Source organism: Nematostella vectensis, chromosome 3 (genome assembly GCF_932526225.1).
Source record: "Nematostella vectensis chromosome 3, jaNemVect1.1, whole genome shotgun sequence".
Lineage (NCBI taxonomy): Eukaryota > Metazoa > Cnidaria > Anthozoa > Actiniaria > Edwardsiidae > Nematostella > Nematostella vectensis.
The window spans coordinates 1392737-1416870 of NC_064036.1; the positions used below are offsets into that span (position 1 = coordinate 1392737).

Consider the following 24134-nt stretch of genomic DNA (forward strand, 5'->3'; position numbering starts at 1 on the left):
CAAGCCTTGTATCTGTTGATGGCATTCAGTGAGGCTCATGTAGTGAATGCACGCATTTTTAGCACACAAAAACAACCTTTTTAGTCAAACTTTGTTTCATTTTCCATGTTCTTATTGTCAAACTTAAGATAGGTGTATACCTTTATTGTCAACTCCCAGTATAATTTTTTTACTTGTTCCATCATTATACACACGATTATGATCATTTTGGGACAGCTTTGACATTTTACAATTAGCCTAAATGCTCTTTTGCTCTTTGGGGGTAATAGTCCAATACTCCAATAGTAAAATGTCGGCGCGACCTTCGCGCTATCGAATCAACGAGGATCGATGCAGATATTTTTCTTTAAAAAATGACAAGGAATCCCCATTCTTTCCGCCTATGAGTAACAAACTGAACTTGATTATGCTATCTGTGGGCATGGCAAGCTTGTGAGGAAATAGGTTTGAAATCAAACGATGATACAGATAACACTCTCAGCCTGGAAGGCCTGGGTCCTAGAAAGCAGGTTATAGCGCTAATCCAGGAATAAATACCGCTATCTTGACTTTTGATTGAATAAAAAAGGCATTCCTCCCTGGGTTAGAGTTAACTTGAAATCTAGTAACCCGGTCCAAGTCTTCAAGCCCGGCGGATACCTAAGCGCATTCTAGCAATAGCTTATCAGACTGAAGAATTAGCCTCCGTTTCTACTGGCGATGTTATTACATCAGCAGACGCAGGTTTCGCGCAGCATATCAGTGCGTAGCTGTCTTGGCGCGTTTCCGCTTCTTCGATAGTCTGCGCGAGAGTGGCGTGAAGGGTCTCGGGAATGAAGATGGCGAATAGGACACCAGCTGCGATGGCGAACAAGCCATATATGGTAACCGGTAAGTAGATGCTGAGGCCAGGTAGCTGACTCTGAAAAACATAGATAGATATGATCTTTTGGTATACTCTATTACTCGTTTGCATACATTCAAACATAGATATGATCTGTCGGTTTACTCTATCACTCGTTTGCATACGTTCAAAGTAGAAAATGGATTGTCTAAAATGCTGAAGCTCGATAATATCTGTCTTATAAAATATTGTACAAATACTAAGAGGGTTTTTACTCACAAGCATTGACACGTAGCCAGCAACTAAAGCTCCGCACCGTTGAAACGTTGAACACATCCCTAGCGCAGTGGACCTAGAAAGAAAAAAAAGGTTTTATTAAACCCATGAACCCACCATGGATTTTATTAAACCCATAAACCCACCAGAGATTTCTTTAAGCCCATTAACACCATGGATTATATTAAACCCATGAACCCACCATGACTTTTATTAAACCCATGAACCCACCATGGATTTTATTAAACCCATCAACCCACCATGGATTTTATTAAACCCATCAACCCACCATGGATTTTCCGCTGGGAGGGGCTGTTTGAAGCATGGAAAGAAACATCCATTTCGTTTTTCAACACGTACCTGATAGTGGTTGGGAAGACCTCAGACCCGATCAGATAGATAGTGAGCCAGGCAATATTAAGGATGCTCTTACTTGTCAATGCAAGTCCTGCACTTAGCATCGGGTAGCCTGTAAAGAAAATCAGCAAATCGTTTTAAAGCAAAGTCTTTTAAATTTTTTAGAGTACGAAATATCTCGACTATTTAACCTTCAGGAATGGCCATTAGCACAAGAAACATGACTCCGGGGACTAGCAGGACTGTCACATGGATAGGACGACGTCCGAATCTGAAAAAAAAAACGATTTTAATGGAAAGTTGGCTTGAAATTACGCCGCCATTGTGACCGTGTGAATGATTGTTGGGTCACGCGTCACGCGCGTGTAATCGTTGTGTCACGCGTGTGTGATCGTTGGGTCACACGTGTGAATGATCATTAGGTCACGCGCGGCCGTGGACGAATTGCTTGTGAGCGAGCTTAAAATGATCTTATAAGGGACGGGCCATTTGATATTCGACGGGGGGAGTGGCCCACCAAACAAATCGAGTAAGGCTCAGGCCCTAGAAAAAAAATCGAGCAAGCAAAAAGACAGAAACATTCTCCACATCATTCAGGGGAAAATCGAAAAAGGATAGAGACAGAAACATTCTCCACATCATTCGGAGAAAAATCGAGCAAGCAAAGAGACAGAAACATTCTCCACATCATTCGGGGAAAAATCGAGCAAGCAAAAAGACAGAAACATTCTCCACATCGGGGGAAAATCGAGCAAGCAAAGAGACAGAAACATTCTCCACATCATTTGGGGGAAAATCGAGCAAGCAAAGAGACAGAAACGTTCTCCACATCATTCGGGGGAAAATCGAGCAAGCAAAGAGACAGAAACGTTCTCCACATCATTCGGGTAAAAATCGAGCAAGCAAAGAGACAGAAACATTTTCCACATCATTCGGGAAAAAATCGAGCAAGCAAAGTGACAGAAACATTCTCCACATCATTCGGGGAAAAATCGAGCAAGCAAAGAGACAGAAACATTCTACACCTCATTCGGGAAAAAATCGAGCAAGCAAAGTGACAGAAACATTCTCCACATCATTCGGGGAAAAATCGAGCAAGCAAAGAGACAGAAACATTCTCCACATCATTCGGGGGAAAATCGAGCAAGCAAAGAGACAGAAACATTCTCCACATCATTCGGGGGAAAATCGATCAAGCAAAGAGACAGAAACGTTCTCACATCATTCGGGGAAAAATCGAGCAAGCAAAGAGACAGAAACATTCTCCACATCATTCGGGGAAAAATCGAGCAAGCAAAGAAACAGAAACATTCCTCCACATCATTCGGGGAACAATCGAGCAAGCAAAGAGACAGAAACATTCTCCATATCATGAAAAAATCGAGCAGCAAAACTTTCCAGGAAAGAAATATCGAGCCAAAAAGAAAAAGCCACGCCCTCCCCCCGTCAAATATCGAATGGGCCGTCCCTAAAAGGTAGTAGTTCTGTGTGGGCATTGTGCTTACTTCTGCATGAGTACCCAGACAATGGGAATAAGCACTAATAGGGTAGTAGTTTTGTGAGGGCATTGTGCTTACTTCTGCATGAGTACCCAGACAATGGGAATAAGCACTACTTGAGTTGCATATGGGATGGCTTGATTGACGTACACGCTCCCTGGCAAGACAGACAGGAACAGCATGAAACCCATGTCGCTGAATTGGACTGTGAACCTGTAACGCAATCATACGATGACGCTGTTTACATTTTTCTAAAATAACCCTATTACAAGAAAACAAGGTGCCCCTTGAAATCTCCCGGTGGCACTTGTCACCTTGATATAGTGTTATAATATCTCTGCACTGTCACACAATCATTGTGATAGCATACAATCACTGTAACATAACTGCATAGTCGACGCACATTTCCTGTGATACTGTCACAGAGTCACCGTGATACTGTCAACAATCACTTATCACAACCCCTCCGTGACAATGTCAAACAATCACTTTAGAAAAATTTCGTCACACCGTCACACTGATACTGTCACAGAGTCACTGTCAAACAATCACCGTACTATAGCAAAATTTCGTCACATTGTCACACAATTTCTGAATACTGTTACTACATACACTGTGACGTTGTCATCAGGTCATATAACCAAAGCACAGCACAGCAAAGTAGTCAAGCCTTATCAATAAATCCATACCAGTTGAAACCCATAACCAGAACCCATTTGCGCATCTTTGGCGTACGGTACAGGTCTATCACGGTGTACCGCTTAGCTTTACGCTCGGTCTCGATCTGACTTTCCCGGATGCTTTCAATCAATCCGCGTAGAGCTTGCTGGTCGATGGGTTTGCTGCTGCCGAAGCGGTTGAGGACGGCCTGGGCCTCGTCTAAGCGACCGCGCGTGACCAACCATCGAGGGGATTCTGGGATATACCTGAAAGCCGGAGAAGTAGCAGGATCAAATTTCTATGCCATCCCCCCTATACAGGATCTTTGAGATAATACAATGACTATCGTATTACAAGAAATACTGCAGAATCTGAAGAATGCACTGGATGGTCTGCATAGGCATGGTAGAACCAGAGCAACAGGCCCGTAGCCAGGGGGAGGGGGGTCCGTAAGAACCCGCCCACTCTCCCCCTCCCACTCTACTGGGAGGTCTGATCTAATGAAGAAACATCAAGCACCAGTTCTAGCTAGGACGAGCTACCTAAGAAAAAATGGTGCGCGTATGGATAAACGAACCCCCTTCGCCCAAAATTCCAGCTACGGGCCTGGGTAACGGTTTAATTGGTATGATATACATAAACCACTCTGTTTCATAAAGTCTTGCAACGTAGCATTTGTTGATATATTTCCCGATGATGCAATTGTACCATACCTCCAGAAACAGACGAATACAAAACCAGGAATGCTGACAGCCAGCAAAAGGTTTCTCCACTCATGGACGAGAAACGCGATCAATGTATGAAGAAGAAGACAGACCGGCCAGAATATCTCAACGACGGAACCAATCATAGTTCGCCTCTTGGTCGCTGAAAGCTCGATCACATACGTAAACTCCGAAAGCAGCGCGGAGACCAGGAAGAAGCCGACCATGAATTCTAGGAAACCAAGAAGGATGTAGCCATTCGCAAAGGAGGCTCCCAAGGAGAAGGAAGCCTATGGAAAGGACGTGAAAGTTGTTGGTTTACATCGAAAACAAATTCTTGCCCGAAAAGAAAAAAAACACTGTGTTATTCATGGGAGATTTTATTGTAGGTGCACTGGGCATATTTGTTCACAATTAACCAGTATAACAAGAAGATGGCCTTGGCATATCAACTCGCTACTCACAAACAACCCAGAGCTAAGCAACATGGTGCGCTTTCTCCCAAACGCGTCGGAAACCATTCCACAACAAGAAGATCCGACCAACTGTCCGGCGAAAAACATGGACTGGACAATTGCGGCGATATAACGACGGTCGCACAATAACGACCACTGTAAGTGAAAATACATTAGTAGTTTTGACATACCAAGGTTGTTGCAAATCAGATGCTGATAAGATTCATACAATGCTAGAGCAATTATAGAGATACAGTTTCGCCTTACAACACATTATACGTCATAGAGGTTATACGTCATTGCGTTTGGCTGTTCGTTTAGTAGAGGTTATACGTCATTGCCTCTGCCTGTCCGTTTAATAGAGGTTATACGTCATTGCCTCTACCTGTCGGTTACATAGAGGTTATACGTCATTGCCTCTACCTGTCGGTTACATAGAGGTTATACGTCATTGCCTCTGCCTGTCCGTTACATAGAGGTGATACGTCATTGCCTCTGCCTGTCCGTTTAATAGAGGTTATACGTCATTGCCTCTGCCTGTCCGTTTAAAAGAGGTTATACGTCATTGCCTCTGCCTGTCCGTTTAAAAGAGGTTATACGTCATTGCCTCTGCCTGTCCGTTACATAGAGGTTATACGTCATTGCCTCTGCCTGTCCGTTACATAGAGGTTATACGTCATTGCCTCTGCCTGTCCGTTTAATAGAGGTTATACGTCATTGCCTCTACCTGTCGGTTACATAGAGGTTATACGTCATTGCCTCTACCTGTCGGTTACATAGAGGTTATACGTCATTGCCTCTGCCTGTCCGTTTAATAGAGGTTATACGTCATTGCCTCTGCCTGTCCGTTTAATAGAGGTTATACGTCATTGCCTCTGCCTGTCCGTTTAATAGAGGTTATACGTCATTGCCTCTGCCTGTCCGTTTAATAGAGGTTATACGTCATTGCCTCTGCCTGTCCGTTACATAGAGGTTATACGTCATTGCCTCTGCCTGTCCGTTTAATAGAGGTTATACGTCATTGCCTCTGCCTGTCCGTTACATAGAGGTTATACGTCATTGCCTCTGCCTGTCCGTTTAATAGAGGTTATACGTCATTGCCTCTGCCTGTCCGTTACATAGAGGTTATACGTCATTGCCTCTGCCTGTCCGTTTAATAGAGGTTATACGTCATTGCCTCTGCCTGTCCGTTTAAAAGAGGTTATACGTCATTGCCTCTGCCTGTCCGTTTAATAGAGGTTATACGTCATTGCCTCTGCCTGTCCGTTTAATAGAGGTTATACGTCATTGCCTCTGCCTGTCCGTTTAATAGAGGTTATACGTCATTGCCTCTGCCTGTCCGTTTAAAAGAGGTTATACGTCATTGCCTCTGCCTGTCCGTTTAAAAGAGGTGATACGTCATTGCCTCTGCCTGTCCGTTTAATAGAGGTTATACGTAATTGCCTCTGCCTGTCCGTTTAATAGAGGTTATACGTCATTGCCTCTGCCTGTCCGTTTAATAGAGGTTATACGTCATTGCCTCTGCCTGTCCGTTACATAGAGGTTATACGTCATTGCCTCTGCCCGTCCGTTTAATAGAGTTGATTGATTCTTACCTCATTAACAATACTAATGAACGGTCCGTCAAACGCGTAAGTTGTGCAGTTATTGCAGCATTTGTTGGGTTCACACGTGGAGTTGTTGTCGGCGCAGTGGAAACGCGGCGTGCCAAAGCTGAACAGAAGGCTTCCATACTGCAGTGCGAACGCAAGAATAATGCCGTTACAGCCAAGGAATAGCGCCTTCTGGTAACGTCCGAATGTGTTCACGTGAGCGAACACCTCGCGGAACTCGTGAAAAGAAACCAGATTTTTCTCTTTGTCTTTTGACGGCATAATTATCTGTTGTTGTGCTGGAGAATAGAAAAAAAAAACTGAGAAAAGTAAACCAGTAATCTCGCGATTAGGCCATGTGGGATGTCTGTCTTGGTATTGACTGACATGGAAGAAGAAGACTGACACTAAGGGGAAGACGCTTTATCAAAATCCGAGTCACAGTTTCTTTATTTCATCAGCATACGAATAGATATTTTTTTACTTTCCACCAGTGATACTGGTGCGAAAGGCACGACAGAGCATGGCTCAAATTCAAGTACCCCTTGAGTGTATTGTTAGTAAGCATTGTAAGCACTGTCACTGGGGGTGGTCACTGCCAGAGGGTTTATTGCGTCCCCAGTGGTTCTTTGAAGAGACGGGACCTCCGGTTTAGTGTCCTTATCCGAGAAGGATAACATCAACTCGCTTGTGACACAAATTCGAATAAAGGCAGGAACCAGGAAAAAATAACCCAGTTTCAGCCAGTATTCGAACCTGGGCCACAGCGGTGAGAGGCCGACGCGCTAACACATTAGGCTCCCTTGCTTCCACGAAAATGAAACGTGCTTCCACGAAAATGAAACGTGCTTCCATGAAAATGAAACGTGAACATCGTCATTTTGTGTCCTTACCATTATAATTAAAGTGTCACGCAGGAATTAGTCACACATGTAGTAAAGTGATCTTTAGCATCTAGAAATTATATACTGATCGGCTGTCAGCATATTGAAGTCCACGGAACGACTAAAAGCATTTTGTTTAGTTTGCTTATCGCGTTTGACATGGAAATATAAAACGCTCGCATAGAAATTGCTTAGACAAGCAGTTTATATTTTTAGTAGATTGACCTTTTGCTCGGGGAACCTATAGGCGTGTCGCGTCCCTTTTCAAAGGTATTTGACAATCGGGGTTTGGCCACCAGTTCTCGTTTCGCACTTCTCAACGAAGGAAGGAAAGTTAAGTCTGAGTTCACACAAGGTTTACCCTAAGTAGGCTTTAGACCTAGCAGTCGGTAGAAATAGATTTTAGTACATTTTGAGTGCAAAAATGATTGGAATGCTGTCAATCATAATAGTCACGTGTGTAGCTTGCCATGCGCACTAGCAGTGTAACAAGTTAGTGTGTGACATCCGTAGTCAGTAGCAACATTGTAAACATTACGTAAGTCACGGTAGCCCAAGGGTAACCGACTGGCACACCCACGTAGAAAGGTCGTCCCTCGTACACCCATTGGTTAAACCCTTATCCAAACAGTGCTAAAAGCCCTTTGGGATGTCAGTGTCAGTTATCCTAAAGGACATGCCGTCTTAGTAGCATATAAATATGGGTGCGTACCGAAGCCTCAACACCCTTTAGACTCTTAAGAACTTGAAGAGACACCTGCAAGACTCTCTCCCACTAACACTCACTTAAGACACAAAGGACTTGAAAAAACACACATGTGAAAATACTTGTAGACACCAGATCTTGTAAAGACTTTGTAACAGCGAACAAGTAAAAACCGGTACCTCCCCCAGCCAGCGGGTCATAGTCGTTGTTTCACAAGTGGTCAGAGAGAATCATAGCCGCTTGTTACATGTGGTTAGAGAACCAAAAAGTATAGCTGTTATAAAAGACATAACGTGACGTGCGAAAAATGAGCGTTTTAGGCTGTGTAATATTGAACATGTTTGCTTGTCTTTCTGGTCATTTTTTTTCACGGCCAGTAGTTTGGTTTTCCACGAACGTGCGCTATAAAAGCTCTCGCGCAAGTCGTCGTCATTCACAGCTAGACTTCACTGAGTGCGAACCTCTAAAACTGCCAGAAGAAAGCAAGCAAAAAGTAAAGCCGTACAAAAAACTATGACAACTTTTTAAGTACAAAAGAATTTTAAAGAACTATCAGGCATATTCGAGAAAGTGATTGGAGTAAATTCTCCACAAAAACAAGAACATAAATTGTCATAGAGAAATTAAACACAGCGCGTTTTCAAAAAAGCGTGCGCAATGGCGTCATTCAAGTTCGCGCGCGGACAAACAACAAATTCGCAAAATTCATCACTTGAAAACTTATCTAATCCTCCGTTGTTTTTTGTTTGTTTTAAGAAAATGCTAATAAAAGAATGTGTTTACTTGAATGATGTTTTCGGCCAATTTTGAACTCCATTATAGCTTTCTGGCTTCTCTCTACGGAGAGAAGTCAATGATGAAAGACAGCTTGCCTAAGGCACATCCCTTTTATAGTGCGCGCTGTGGAAAGGCCGTGTTCACACCAAGGCGGTGGTAAGGGTCAAGAGAAAGGAAGGGGCTGTATGGCTAGATAGATTGATTGGATGCTTTTCAACTAGCTAACCAATGAAATCCCAGGTGATTTAAATCCGAAGCGTGAGTTTCAAGAATATTGAAAATTACGTTCATGTCTGTCAGGAACTTTGAGAGTTTTGCCCTGCGGGTAAAAGTTAAACCGGGTTGACAAAAATCACATATACAACTTTTTTTATATAGGATCCATTTTTATGTAGAACATCCAGCCTGAAATTTCACCAAACTCTAAGAATATGCTAAGTGTAGATACTAAATCAGATAAATGTAAAAATACTTTTATGCTAAGTGTGATGCGTTCTAAAATACATAATCAAGTTGTGTTCATTTAACAGTTAAATATTATTGTTATTGATCATTGGTGTAATTGCCTTCTAAAATTTTATTGGGTATTTTTATATACACTGAAATTTAAGAACGTCCTTAAGAACATCTTCAGCCTTTACATGCTTCAAAAATATGAACGACTCGGCCCAGGCTCAGAATTAGATGTTCTTATATAAAAAGGGATATTCCGTAAAATCAATAAACTGACGCGAAATATTCTCGGCGTCTCCAAGTATGTAGTATAGGTATATTAGTCTCCAAGTATGTAGTATAGGTATATTAGTCTCCAAGTATTTAGTATAGGTATATTAGTCTCCAAGTATTTAGTATAGGTATATTAGTCTCCAAGTATGTAGTATAGGTATATTAGTCTCCAAGTATGTTGTATAGGTATATTAGTCTCCAAGTATGTTGTATAGGTATATTAGTCTCCAAGTATGTTGTATAGGTATATTAGTCTCCAAGTATGTAGTATAGGTATATTAGTCTCCAAGTATGTAGTATAGGTATATTAGTCTCCAAGTATGTAGTATAGGTATATTAGTCTCCAAGTATGTAGTATAGGTATATTAGTCTCCAAGTATGTAGTATAGGTATATTAGTCTTCAAGTATGTAGTATAGGTATATTAGTCTCCAAGTATGTAGTATAGGTATATTAGTCTCCAAGTATGTAGTATAGGTATATTAGTCTCCAAGTATGTAGTATAGGTATATTAGTCTCCAAGTATGTAGTATAGGTATATTAGTCTCCAAGTATGTAGTATAGGTATATTAGTCTCCAAGTATGTAGTATAGGTATATTAACCTCCAAGTATGTAGTATAGGTATATTAGTCTCCAAGTATGTAGTATAGGTATATTAGTCTCCAAGTATATAGTATAGGTATATTAGTCTCCAAGTATGTAGTATAGGCATATTAGTCTCCAAGTATGTAGTATAGGTATATTAGTCTCCAAGTATGTTGTATAGGTATATTAGTCTCCAAGTATTTAGTATAGGTATATTAGTCTCCAAGTATGTTGTATAGGTATATTAGTCTCCAAGTATGTAGTATAGGTATATTAGTCTTCAAGTATGTAGTATAGGTATATTAGTCTCCAAGTATGTAGTATAGGTATATTAACCTCCAAGTATATAGTATAGGTATATTAGTCTCCAAGTATGTAGTATAGGTATATTAGTCTCCAAGTATGTAGTATAGGTATATTAGTCTCCAAGTATGTAGTATAGGTATATTAGTCTTCAAGTATGTAGTATAGGTATATTAGTCTCCAAGTATGTAGTATAGGTATATTAACCTCCAAGTATATAGTATAGGTATATTAGTCTCCAAGTATGTTGTATAGGTATATTAGTCTCCAAGTATGTTGTATAGGTATATTAGTCTCCAAGTATGTTGTATAGGTATATTAGTCTCCAAGTATGTAGTATAGGTATATTAGTCTTCAAGTATGTAGTATAGGTATATTAGTCTCCAAGTATGTAGTATAGGTATATTAACCTCCAAGTATATAGTATAGGTATATTAGTCTTCAAGTATGTAGTATAGGTATATTAGTCTCCAAGTATTTAGTATAGGTATATTAGTCTCCAAGTATGTTGTATAGGTATATTAGTCTCCAAGTATGTAGTATAGGTATATTAGTCTCCAAGTATGTAGTATAGGTATATTAGTCTCCAAGTATGTAGTATAGGTATATTAACCTCCAAGTATATAGTATAGGTATATTAGTCTCCAAGTATGTTGTATAGGTATATTAGTCTCCAAGTATGTTGTATAGGCATATTAGTCTTCAAGTATATAGTATAGGTATATTAGTCTCCAAGTATGTAGTATAGGTATACTAGTCTCCAAGTATGTAGTATAGGTATATTAATCTCCAAGTATGTAGTATAGGTATATTAGTCTCCAAGTATGTTGTATAGGCATATTAGTCTCCAAGTATATAGTATAGGTATATTAGTCTCCAAGTATATAGTATAGGTATATTAGTCTCCAAGTATGTAGTATAGGTATATTAGTCTCCAAGTATGTAGTATAGGTATATTAGTCTCCAAGTATGTAGTATAGGTATATTAGTCTCCAAGTATGTTGTATAGGCATATTAGTCTCTAAGTATGTTGTATAGGTATATTAGTCTCCAAGTATGTTGTATAGGCATATTAGTCTTCAAGTATATAGTATAGGTATATTAGTCTCCAAGTATGTTGTATAGGCATATTAGTCTTCAAGTATATAGTATAGGTATATTAGTCTCCAAGTATGTAGTATAGGTATATTAGTCTCCAAGTATTTAGTATAGGTATATTAGTCTCCAAGTATGTAGTATAGGTATATTAGTCTCCAAGTATGTAGTATAGGTATATTAGTCTCCAAGTATGTAGTATAGGTATATTAATCTCCAAGTATGTAGTATAGGTATATTAGTCTCCAAGTATGTTGTATAGGTATATTAGTCTCCAAGTATGTTGTATAGGCATATTAGTCTTCAAGTATATAGTATAGGTATATTAGTCTCCAAGTATGTAGTATAGGTATATTAGTCTCCAAGTATTTAGTATAGGTATATTAGTCTCCAAGTATGTAGTATAGGTATATTAGTCTCCAAGTATTTAGTATAGGTATATTAGTCTCCAAGTATGTAGTATAGGTATATTAGTCTCCAAGTATGTAGTATAGGTATATTAGTCTCCAAGTATGTTGTATAGGCATATTAGTCTCCAAGTATGTAGTATAGGTATATTAGTCTCCAAGTATGTTGTATAGGCATATTAGTCTCCAAGTATGTAGTATAGGTATATTAGTCTCCAAGTATGTAGTATAGGTATATTAGTCTCCAAGTATGTTGTATAGGCATATTAGTCTCCAAGTATGTAGTATAGGTATATTAGTCTCCAAGTATGTTGTATAGGTATATTAGTCTCCAAGTATGTAGTATAGGTATATTAGTCTCCAAGTATGTAGTATAGGTATATTAGTCTCCAAGTATGTTGTATAGGTATATTAGTCTCCAAGTATGTAGTATAGGTATATTAGTCTCCAAGTATGTAGTATAGGTATATTAGTCTCCAAGTATGTAGTATAGGCATATTAGTCTCCAAGTATGTAGTATAGGTATATTAGTCTCCAAGTATGTTGTATAGGTATATTAGTCTCCAAGTATGTAGTATAGGTATATTAGTCTCCAAGTATGTAGTATAGGTATATTAATCTCCAAGTATATAGTATAGGTATATTAGTCTCCAAGTATGTAGTATAGGTATATTAGTCTCCAAGTATGTAGTATAGGTATATTAGTCTCCAAGTATGTAGTATAGGTATATTAGTCTCCAAGTATGTAGTATAGGTATATTAGTCTCCAAGTATGTAGTATAGGTATATTAGTCTCCAAGTATGTAGTATAGGTATATTAGTCTCCAAGTATGTTGTATAGGCATATTAGTCTTCAAGTATATAGTATAGGTATATTAGTCTTCAAGTATGTAGTATAGGTATATTAGTCTCCAAGTATGTAGTATAGGTATATTAGTCTCCAAGTATGTAGTATAGGTATATTAGTCTCCAAGTATGTTGTATAGGCATATTAGTCTCTAAGTATGTTGTATAGGTATATTAGTCTCCAAGTATGTAGTATAGGTATATTAGTCTCCAAGTATGTAGTATAGGTATATTAGTCTCCAAGTATGTAGTATAGGTATATTAGTCTCCAAGTATGTAGTATAGGTATATTAGTCTCCAAGTATGTAGTATAGGTATATTAGTCTCCAAGTATGTAGTATAGGTATATTAGTCTCCAAGTATGTAGTATAGGTATATTAGTCTCCAAGTATGTAGTATAGGTATATTAGTCTCCAAGTATATAGTATAGGTATATTAGTCTCCAAGTATGTAGTATAGGTATATTAGTCTCCAAGTATGTAGTATAGGCATATTAGTCTCCAAGTATGTTGTATAGGTATATTAGTCTCCAAGTATGTAGTATAGGTATATTAGTCTCCAAGTATGTTGTATAGGTATATTAGTCTCCAAGTATGTTGTATAGGTATATTAGTCTCCAAGTATGTAGTATAGGTATATTAGTCTCCAAGTATGTTGTATAGGTATATTAGTCTCCAAGTATGTAGTATAGGTATATTAGTCTCCAAGTATGTAGTATAGGTATATTAATCTCCAAGTATGTAGTATAGGTATATTAGTCTCCAAGTATGTAGTATAGGTATATTAATCTCCAAGTATGTAGTATAGGTATATTAGTCTCCAAGTATGTTGTATAGGTATATTAGTCTCCAAGTATGTAGTATAGGTATATTAGTCTCCAAGTATGTAGTATAGGTATATTAATCTCCAAGTATATAGTATAGGTATATTAGTCTCCAAGTATGTAGTATAGGTATATTAGTCTCCAAGTATGTAGTATAGGTATATTAGTCTCCAAGTATGTAGTATAGGTATATTAGTCTCCAAGTATGTAGTATAGGTATATTAGTCTCCAAGTATGTAGTATAGGTATATTAGTCTCCAAGTATGTAGTATAGGTATATTAGTCTCCAAGTATGTAGTATAGGTATATTAGTCTCCAAGTATGTTGTATAGGTATATTAGTCTCCAAGTATGTAGTATAGGTATATTAGTCTCCAAGTATGTAGTATAGGTATATTAGTCTCCAAGTATATAGTATAGGTATATTAGTCTCCAAGTATGTAGTATAGGTATATTAGTCTCCAAGTATGTAGTATAGGCATATTAGTCTCCAAGTATGTTGTATAGGTATATTAGTCTTCAAGTATATAGTATAGGTATATTAGTCTCCAAGTATGTTGTATAGGTATATTAGTCTTCAAGTATATAGTATAGGTATATTAGTCTTCAAGTATGTAGTATAGGTATATTAGTCTCCAAGTATGTAGTATAGGTATATTAGTCTCCAAGTATATAGTATAGGTATATTAGTCTCCAAGTATGTAGTATAGGTATATTAGTCTCCAAGTATGTAGTATAGGCATATTAGTCTCCAAGTATGTTGTATAGGTATATTAGTCTCCAAGTATGTAGTATAGGTATATTAGTCTCCAAGTATGTTGTATAGGTATATTAGTCTCCAAGTATGTTGTATAGGTATATTAGTCTCCAAGTATGTAGTATAGGTATATTAGTCTCCAAGTATGTTGTATAGGTATATTAGTCTCCAAGTATGTAGTATAGGTATATTAGTCTCCAAGTATGTAGTATAGGTATATTAATCTCCAAGTATGTAGTATAGGTATATTAGTCTCCAAGTATGTAGTATAGGTATATTAATCTCCAAGTATGTAGTATAGGTATATTAGTCTCCAAGTATGTTGTATAGGTATATTAGTCTCCAAGTATGTAGTATAGGTATATTAGTCTCCAAGTATGTAGTATAGGTATATTAATCTCCAAGTATGTAGTATAGGTATATTAATCTCCAAGTATATAGTATAGGTATATTAGTCTCCAAGTATGTAGTATAGGTATATTAGTCTCCAAGTATGTTGTATAGGCATATTAGTCTTCAAGTATATAGTATAGGTATATTAATCTCCAAGTATATAGTATAGGCATATTAGTCTTCAAGTATATAGTATAGGTATATTAGTCTCCAAGTATGTAGTATAGGTATATTAGTCTCCAAGTATGTTGTATAGGCATATTAGTCTTCAAGTATATAGTATAGGTATATTAGTCTCCAAGTATATAGTATAGGTATATTAGTCTCCAAGTATGTAGTATAGGTATATTAGTCTCCAAGTATATAGTATAGGTATATTAGTCTCCAAGTATGTAGTATAGGCATATTAGTCTCCAAGTATTTAGTATAGGTATATTAGTCTCCAAGTATGTAGTATAGGTATATTAGTCTCCAAGTATATAGTATAGGTATATTAGTCTCCAAGTATGTAGTATAGGCATATTAGTCTTCAAGTATATAATATAGGTATATTAGTCTCCAAGTATGTTGTATAGGTATATTATAGGCATATTGTAGCACTGCCTCTCATCCACCGAGTCCCGGACTCGACCCGGTTTCGACGTGAGCTCCTGGTTCTCGGGTTTTTCTAAAAAAAAAACAACAGCCTTGCGCTCCGTGTTCATATAGGAGTCGTACGGCGACTGCCTGGAGCAACTTCCGTGTATCTGAGCTCTAGCAATTTGGCATATCAGATGCAAGGACGGTGATTTTCCTGTTAACTTCCCGCTCATCTTTATTTATGAGTATTATGTATTATGTTGAGTATTATGTATTAGTTGTTGTATTAGATGATACGCAACGAAATTATTATTATTATTAGGTCTAAATTCAAACGTCGTTTTATCCATCCTTCAAAATGTTTTTGGGCTGATTGGAAAGTTCTTATTAATTGAATCAAAACCACGATCAAGCTATATCTAGGTTCATTATTTAACGGTTGTTCGAGTGCACTTTTTGCGCTGGCGACTGAATAAATACAAAAAATAAAATAATTGAGAAATACTTTTCCTTTACCTTTTGCTGCTACCGGTGCCTCTGGTTCGGTGGTCCCACGATTTACTTAATTCACCTGAGCGTTCTTGCTTGGTGGTGATTATCAAACTTATTGCCTTATGTTATGATGATTTAGCTTTCCCTAGTGCCCCGGTACACTCGTACGATTTTTTACCACTGCGCTTGCGCTTAAAAGTATCAAATTTCGCCGGAGATTAGTCACGATCATGAAGCCATCGCGACAAATACGCCAAAGTACAATTCGACTGATATTGTATTCTAGGTTTTTGATGGAAGGATACCTAGAATTATTTAAAAAAAACATCGTTTTGTTCGAGAGCTATATCCTGCGATCACCGATTGTAGACAAAACTCGAAACACGTGACCAATTCGTGGGATACAATACACTCTTCTTTTATAAGAACGTCTTATTTTCATTTGAGGCTGGGCCTTCCTTATTTTTCGAGCATTATGTTATTAACGATGTTCTTGAATTTTTGTGTATATAAAAATATAATACCCAATGAAGTATTAGGAAGAGGATTACACAAATGCTCAATAGCAAAAATTTATAACGTTGTTATGAGCACAATTTGATTCTACATTCAGTGCTCTAGCAGGGCTCAAAATATATGAGAGGGAATAATACAGAAACATATTGGGTTATCATATTGGGTATCAGTTCCTTATACTTTATTTTGACAATATTGGGGGGGGACGTCCCAAGGTAATCCACCCCCTGCTACGGCCCTGGCGCATTTTAGAACACATCAGGACTAAAAAAGCAATACTCTGATATGTTCTTATGGTGAAATCTCAGGCTGGATGTTCATATAAAAAGGTTCTTATATAAAAAAGGGTGTACGAAAATGTGCGAGATGATCGGAGGTCACGCAGCAAAGGCCGACTAGGGCTTCAGCGTCTAGAGTCCTAAGATATCCCTTCAGGCTCTTCTCCATCGACATTTAAAGAATCCAATGGTTTAATTCTGGTGTGTTTTGATTATCGCCATGGAGCCTGCTCTGTTTACGAAAGGCCAACTCGAAACTTTCTGTCCTAAAAACCCGAACCCAATTTCCCGATAATCAAATTTATTCTTATGTTTTTAAAAAGCTTTAGATAATGGTCTTTCTAGAATCGGTGGTAACACTTGCATCATTGAAAAAAAAAATGTAAGGAAAATACCAAAACTTCTGGGTGTTTTGATAATGGACCTACTGTTAATTAGATGCCAACTCGAAACTTTCAATCGCGAAAAATCGAACCCAATTTTTTGATTAACTAAACCGGTGGTATTAACCACGTGCATCCTTGCAAAAGAATTGGGTTTTCACACAAAATGTACAAAATTAAAAAACGCTAATTTCCTATGGCGGTGTTGATGTATCACCTCGAAATATGATACAAGGGAATGTTAAAGACAAGTTGACGCTAGCATTACTAAACTTTAACAGCTGATTTTGAAAATGTCCAATTGCATTTGATAATTCCATCTCTTGATGCTCTTTCCTTAAGTTACCGGCTTGTATCGGATATGGAGTGTCTGAATGGAATACAACACGGGGTTCAGGTACATCATTTTTCTCAGCACCTACTCCCTTGTGCAGTGCTCTCTGTGTCGCTCGTTTATGTTGTTGGGCGACACGAGCTACACAGAAAGCTCGTCGCAGGAGGGTACGCATCTAGGAATTACCCGTTATACAGAGGAAGTGTGGCGATGGTTTCCTGTGACATCACATTTGTTTCCGAGTCACATGAAACACGATCAAAGACCAGTGAAAGGATGCCTGGATTGGATATGTTCTTCACCTTCTCTCCTCTACCCCCCCCCCCCCCTAATGCTTATTGCCTAATTTCCGCGATTCTCCCGTCTCCCGCTTAACAAGTCATAAGGATGTCCTTTGTCCCCCTTTTTTTATCGGTCAGTTGTTAAAAATAACCCCGCCCCATGGCGCTTATATGCTTGTAACATTAATAACATTCATCTTCCTGCAATGTTTTCCTCCATTTGGCGGGCGACATTAAATGATCCCTTTTTTTTATCGGTCAGTTGTTAAAAATAACCCCGCCCTATGGCGCTTATATGCTTGTAACATTAATAACATTCATCTTCCTGCAATGTTTTCCTCCATTTGGCGGGCGACATTAAATGATCCCTTTTTTTTATCGGTCAGTTGTTAAAAATAACCCCGCCCTATGGCGCTTATATGCTTGTAACATAACATTCATCTTCCTGCAATGTTTTCCTCCATTTGGCGGGCGACATTAAATGATCCCTTTTTTTTATAAATCCTTAAAGTCAGACAACCTCAGAGAAGTAAACTAGATATCGTGAGATGTTTCTATTGTTATGCACGCTCTGGTGACCTGATAATTACAGTCAAAGTGCATTGCCGCTTATTATTCTGTCGAGAAAGTGAAAAACATGCAACAATCATCTTTGAGGGATTCACATCCCTCGCTAATATCCGTTGCCAAGATTTCTAGCGACACGCCAGCTTCGCGATTGCAGGTTTCTTTTACCCACTCTCCCACAGACTATAGGCACGTATCCAGGATTGGCTGAGGGGGGAAGGGGGCGCCGGGGGGAAGGGGGGGGGCTGCGCAGTCATAGGCATCATATGTATAGAAATCATACGCAAAAAGAGGATTTGAAGATTCCTTAATAACAAATGACGCACTTTTGGGCCGCCAAGGGAGGTGCGCGCGCACCCTGCGCACCCACGCCTAGACAGTTACGTACTGATATGTTCCACAAAAAAATCATGTCGATTCCCATCTTGGCTATTTTTAGTAACCACTACCCCTTCGGGTGGATTAACGTTTAGAGTTGTTTCTTAGCTTTGCGTTCTTGTTGATTTTGTGTGCGTTTGTATCTCTTGTCTGCTTGTTTGACACCCGGTGCTTTCTGGCGCTCTCTCATTGGTTAACGGCCGTCTTGACTGCCAAATGGCTTCCGTGTTTGCAACCGTGTCACGACATGTGGTAAACTGGTAAAAAGGTGAGCTCCCTGTGGTAATACCAGAGTGTCTGTCTCTCTTATCTTGTGTTCTCTGGACTAAACCCAAAAGCCTAAAGCAGAATATAATTAGTCTTCTAATGATTCATTTTGTATAATATTTTATATACACCCAGATTTAAGAACATCCTCAAGAACATTTTCAGCATTGAAATATTCCACAAAAATAAGAACGGCGCAACCACAACTGAACTTAGACGCACTTGTGAAAAAAGAGATGTGTATAGACTTCATCACTCATGTTTCGCTCAATATTTCTTTTCTGAATTATTTTTCGAGTCCTTAATTTAGCGAAGGCTTACTTGTTGCTCGATCATTTTTTTTTTGAGAATTCCGATTTTTTTTTACTCGCGATTATCATACCAGACGGTCACCCTGTGCTGAAAAGGACTGTGGCCTACTACAGCTTTTTTCCAATATGGCGGCTGATACATCGGTACAAAGGAAGATCTTACAGATCGCAGTTTGTGCGTTATGTAGGGAGCAAGGCTTCGCCTCTACATCCAGAATGGCGATGGAAACGATGACTGAAATGCTTCAGAGCTGTAAGTTTGTGATCTATCGGTCAATAGAGGGATAGATTGAGACTATCCCACGCTTTTCTAGTTCCAGTTATCTCTTTTGGACTTGTCTTACAGTAGAGGATTTGAAAACCTGAGGAATTGCAGATGTTGGGAATTTTTAAGATACACTTTACCTGTGAATAGCTTTGTTTTATAAGTATGATATCTGCATTTTTGTCTCTCTAAGACAGGTGACAAAATGTTTTTTCTGTTTAGATTTGTCAGAGCTTGCACGCAGTGCTAAGACATATTGTGAGCTATCCTCTCGAGTTAGGCCAACTCTTGGAGACGTTAGGATGGCTTTGATTGATATGGGTAAGCAGTACATAATGGGGATTATGTACTGGCGATTGCCAAAATGATCACCTTGAAATATAAACAGTGCAAAGACCAATTACATATTACTCAAATAACAATATTAAAATGTGTGATGGCCAAGAAGAGTTTGTAGTTAAGGAAATGTCTCACACAGATTTAATACAAACTGGCTGTATGCTTGGGATGTTTGAAATTGAAATATGTGCACAGTTTATTCAAATCACTTTCTATTATAAAAAGCAACTATGTAGATGTATTTTTTGTGTGCATTTCTTTTTCCTAATGGATGCACTGGGTCCCACTGTGAAGTTATCGTGATAGACACATAAAACAATTTGTTCTATTTCTTAAACGCCCCTTACTTGTTACAATTATTATTATAAATTTTTATAGGTGCTGACTTGGACTCCATTCCTGTTTATGCCAAGCGGACTCACCGGCTTCATGTCAATAACCGTAAGCTCTCAATTCCAGCTGAGAATGTTTATTTTTTATTGCCACTGAGCTTAAGAAAATGGCAAAAAACTATCATTTTAATAATTTATTATACCCTTATATGTATTCTGTGCCTACATATAGCATTTTAATCCTTACAGTATATTCTAATTGCAGCATTGAAATCACGTGTTCCCCCTGCTCCAAAAGCGCTTGAGACGGGACCAAAAGAGCCATGTCCACCGTATATCCCTCCTCATCTTCCGTCCTTCCCAGATCCACACTCATACGTCAAAACACCGGTATGGCTGCTTGCAAGGCATCATTCTGTTGCCCTATAAGGTCCAAAGCCAAATGCTTTAGAAGAAACAATCCACTTGAGTGGAAGGCATGCTCAAATGAAGGAAATTTGAGTACCGCTGCAAACTAGGACTGAATGGCCAACTAAATGAGTAAACAGACCCCCCCCCCCCCCGTCCCCCCGGCCCCTGCTCATATAACTACACAGCTACATATAGGCCTTACTATGTCGGTGTATTTATTTGGTGTTTAACAAGTTGTGTATGCTACTTGTATTAAGGGGACACTATTGAGAGTGTGCCAAACGACTGCTACTAAATATTGTATTAGTGCATTAGTGTTTTTAATGATTGTTTTTTTTACCAATAATTATGTATACGTATGCATGACATCTCTAAGATGATTGGTCAACTTTTAAGACCACTAGACAAGCAAGTGAGGAGTATAAAGCTGTAAGGGAAAGATATGCAAGTCAACGAAAAGACATTGAACAAGGACTAGCAAGGTAGTGTATGAAATAACCTACATAATGTACTGTATGATGAGACACTCAGGACTTGATTTTTGCAATAACTGTATGTACCTATTCAAATGCCTGTATGTACCTACTTAAACCAGGTCACACCAAATGCTGTTAAGTACTGTAAGCTATCAAAAAATTATACTTACTAACCTGGTTTTTAAAACAAGACTGTTTTTTTTTTTTCATACACTGTAATTTGATATTGGTAAAGTTTGCAAAATTGTTAAAATCAAGCTGGCACTGACATTGTGCCTGTTGATAATTATTTGTTTGATTGCATTTTTTCAAAGATGAGTACGTTTATGTAACACTGTAATGTTTCAAGTATTCTTTTCTCATCCAAAATATTTGCTAGAATAAAAAATATATATATATTAATATAATATGTTGCAAGCATTAAGTTTATGGTTTACCTTCACAACCGTGTCGTGAAATAAAATGTGGTAATAGCAAAAAAATGCACATACTTTGATTCATATTATAATTAAGCATTTACAGTACCCATGGCTTTTTTTCTGTGATAAGTTTTTTTAATTTTTAGTTAGGGGCCAGAATATACAGAACAGAACCTGTGCGTTAATGTACGTCTCATATCTATCAGCACATTTCAATCTTCAAAAGGGGTTTCATTTTGTCCATATCCTTTTTCCAAATTTTGGCTATTTCCAACCTTTTGGCAAGAATAACTTTTGACTAAAAAATATGAAAAAAAATGACAACCCCTTTTGAAGCAAGGCTATCATTTTACATGTCTGCCAAATTATATGAAAATCGGACGAATTCTAGGTACCAACATTTTAAAAGTTTGTTGCTTTTGAGTGCATTCTAGTTTCTCTGTAATGTGCCAGAGGTCCCATATTAACTCTTTATTTTCAACACTTTCCCACCTACAGTAATAACATCTTGCACGTCAATCAAATCCACTTTATTTATTATTAGTACCCTAGACAATGACTTAAAGAATTATTTTTGCAGATAAACATTTTTTTAAAAATTGTGAATTTGAACCGTTACCATAATGAGGTGTGTATATTTCAGATTTCTTGCCAAGACAGCAGAGCACAAATCAGGTGTTTGCGAAGGATTGGATACAGACTCATCATTCCTCTGTGAGTTTTTTTAATTACTAGATTGGTGTGTAGATAGTCATAAAGTTTCTAGTTCAGTTTTTAAAAAATGAATGTGGGGGCAAGTGCAATTTGAGCTTTTTGAAAAACATTCAAGTAAAAATAAATCCTGAATTGAACGAGAAAACTGTATGATTACTGTATGATTGTTTTTATCAGAAAAGGTTTTAAAAATTGTTTAGAGTGTAGATCATACAATTATGTATTGAGTAAGAAAATACAAATAAATTTCAAATTTTCATGGATTTTGACTCTGATTGTATAATTGCACTGGTATTACAACTTCTTGCACTTGTGTTACATGGAAATTGCACTGCATTCAGCAAATCAGAATCGAGAAATTCTTGCATGTATATTGGGTTAACCTTTGACCATGGGGGACTTGTGAGACCACCACTCAGACCTAAGTACTGTGTGCCCTTAAAAGAGAATAATTGCAATATTCATTTAATGAAGTGTAAATGTACTGTATGTTTTTTGCAGTAATAATGAACTTTCCACCCCACCACTCATATCTACCCGCCCTTCTGAATGAGGAGAGAACAGAAGATGGAAATTCCATTGAGAAAAATGCACTGAAACAAGACGTTAAAGCTGCTGCTACTGGCAGTTCTGAAATTGCAGATAATCCATTTATGAGACCTGCTAAAAGACCGAGAAAATCTTTCAAGAGCAGTTAACAGTGACTATGTACTTCTACTATGAAAGTCCTCATACGAAGTCCTCAACAGGGGCCGGTTGCACAAAGCTTGGATAAGTCTTATCCACCGGTTAAATCCTTATCCAGCGGTTAAAACTTATCCGAGTGGCGTGAGTCGGTTGCACAAAGCTCGAATAAAAGTTAAGTTATCCAGCGGATAAAGTTATCCGGATGATAGAGGTCGGATAAAGTCTTATCCATCGAATGAATGTAACGAAAAAAAAATGGCGTCTTGCTTTCTAATTTATTGTTAGAATTTAGATTAATTTCAGACACAGTGCAAGTTGAAACACATGCAAACGACGAATTTTACACTTGGTAAATTCACATTGAAATATCCAGACTTTTATTCACGCTTTGTGCAACGCTATTTTATCCGCCGGATTACTATCTACTGGATAGGGATTTTATTCGGCGATTAGCGCCTATCCGGCGGATAACTTGTCCAGGCTTTGTGCAACCGGCCCCAGGTGGAGAAGGATTGGTCCCACTGTTATCTGACAAGAAAACAGGACGGAATCAAGGACATCATACAGTGCTCTTGGTCAACTTGGAGAATCCATGTGTCGTAACTCGCAGTGCTCTAAGGGTATGAGATGAATAGGCAAATAAGCATAAACGTTTAGAATGTTATAGCATTTCACACAAGGGCCGCAACACATGGATTCCTGAAGGCTATCTTTTTTGGAATAGGTGTATACGAATCACTTTTATATGCGAGAGAATTTTATGGAGATTATCAAAAGAAGGTACCTAGAAGTAAATGTCTTATAAGATCAGGCGAGTTCTACTGTATGGGCCTCTATAGATGATATATGTTCTTTTTTGTGACTACCAGGGATATATTCTCATTATTACCGTAAAAAAACAATGTTCTTGGGTAGAGGATTTTTCCTATGTTGTGTCTGGCACCCTTTGAAGGCAGTTTTAGAGGAATAGTTAAAGTGCTTTTACATAAAATAAAAACATTTCCATATCATAAGTATATATAAGTATTACGCTAAGAAAAGAAAGTGTGCCCTTCCTCTCATAATAATTCACCATGTTAACAGGAAATCACTTTTTGAAGACTTTTGTTTGCTTTCGCACGACAGGACATCCATCAGGCGCGCGCAATTTGTAAACAATTAATTCAAAGCAGTTCTTACAACCACTATATTTCGCAGTCACCTCTATGCCACTTGCAACTTTCATTTTAGTATGTTAGATCCGGTTTTGGTCTCCAGTCAGTCCAAGTTCTCTTCGAAATAAATACGGATAAGCTTGGCCGCATAAAGCCACATGCCTTCGTATCACATTTCACACAAAACAGTTATATAGCGACCACTGAAATCAACACCAAGCAATACCTGGCCGATATAGCGATGATTCATGCATATTCCCGGTCTAGTCAATCGTTAAAAATCC

The 24134-nt window shown here is 38.1% G+C and overlaps 2 protein-coding genes across 2 annotated transcripts; one reads left to right on the forward strand and one right to left on the reverse strand.

Annotated features, from left to right (window-relative positions):
• Window positions 1–123: 123 nt before the first annotated feature.
• LOC5516988 (organic cation transporter protein) lies at window positions 124–15953 on the reverse strand. Its single transcript, XM_048725049.1, has 11 exons — window positions 15763–15953; window positions 6370–6665; window positions 4784–4930; window positions 4329–4609; window positions 3645–3881; window positions 3034–3168; window positions 1648–1727; window positions 1460–1568; window positions 1103–1175; window positions 579–901; window positions 124–538 (listed from the first exon to the last, which is right to left on the reverse strand). The coding sequence occupies exons 2-10, from the start codon at window positions 6646–6648 to the stop codon at window positions 665–667; spliced, it is 1578 nt and encodes a 525-aa protein (XP_048581006.1). The 5' UTR covers window positions 6649–6665; window positions 15763–15953; the 3' UTR covers window positions 124–538; window positions 579–664.
• Window positions 15954–19148: 3195 nt separating this feature from the next.
• LOC5517056 (transcription initiation factor TFIID subunit 8) lies at window positions 19149–23783 on the forward strand. The gene is made up of 7 exons (XM_032387071.2): window positions 19149–19306; window positions 19541–19639; window positions 20036–20098; window positions 20255–20379; window positions 20797–20882; window positions 21939–22009; window positions 22511–23783. The coding sequence occupies exons 1-7, from the start codon at window positions 19180–19182 to the stop codon at window positions 22705–22707; spliced, it is 768 nt and encodes a 255-aa protein (XP_032242962.1). The 5' UTR covers window positions 19149–19179; the 3' UTR covers window positions 22708–23783.
• The last annotated feature ends 351 nt before the right edge of the window (window positions 23784–24134 follow it).

Bases quoted from the DNA above. Each gene is read 5' to 3' on its own strand.
- LOC5516988 (XM_048725049.1), bottom strand. From the start codon at position 6,648: ATGCCGTCAAAAGACAAAGAGAAAAATCTGGTTTCTTTTCACGAGTTC. The intron at 4,610-4,783 runs GTGAGTAGCGAG...TCCTTTCCATAG, and splicing joins TGCTTAGCTCTGGGTTGTTT to GCTTCCTTCTCCTTGGGAGC. The intron at 3,169-3,644 runs GTATGGATTTAT...ATTGCGTTACAG, and splicing joins CTGGTTATGGGTTTCAACTG to GTTCACAGTCCAATTCAGCG.
- LOC5517056 (XM_032387071.2), top strand. From the start codon at position 19,180: ATGGCGGCTGATACATCGGTACAAAGGAAGATCTTACAGATCGCAGTT. The intron at 19,640-20,035 runs GTAAGCAGTACA...AAATTTTTATAG, and splicing joins GATGGCTTTGATTGATATGG to GTGCTGACTTGGACTCCATT. The intron at 20,380-20,796 runs GTATGGCTGCTT...TCAACTTTTAAG, and splicing joins ACTCATACGTCAAAACACCG to ACCACTAGACAAGCAAGTGA.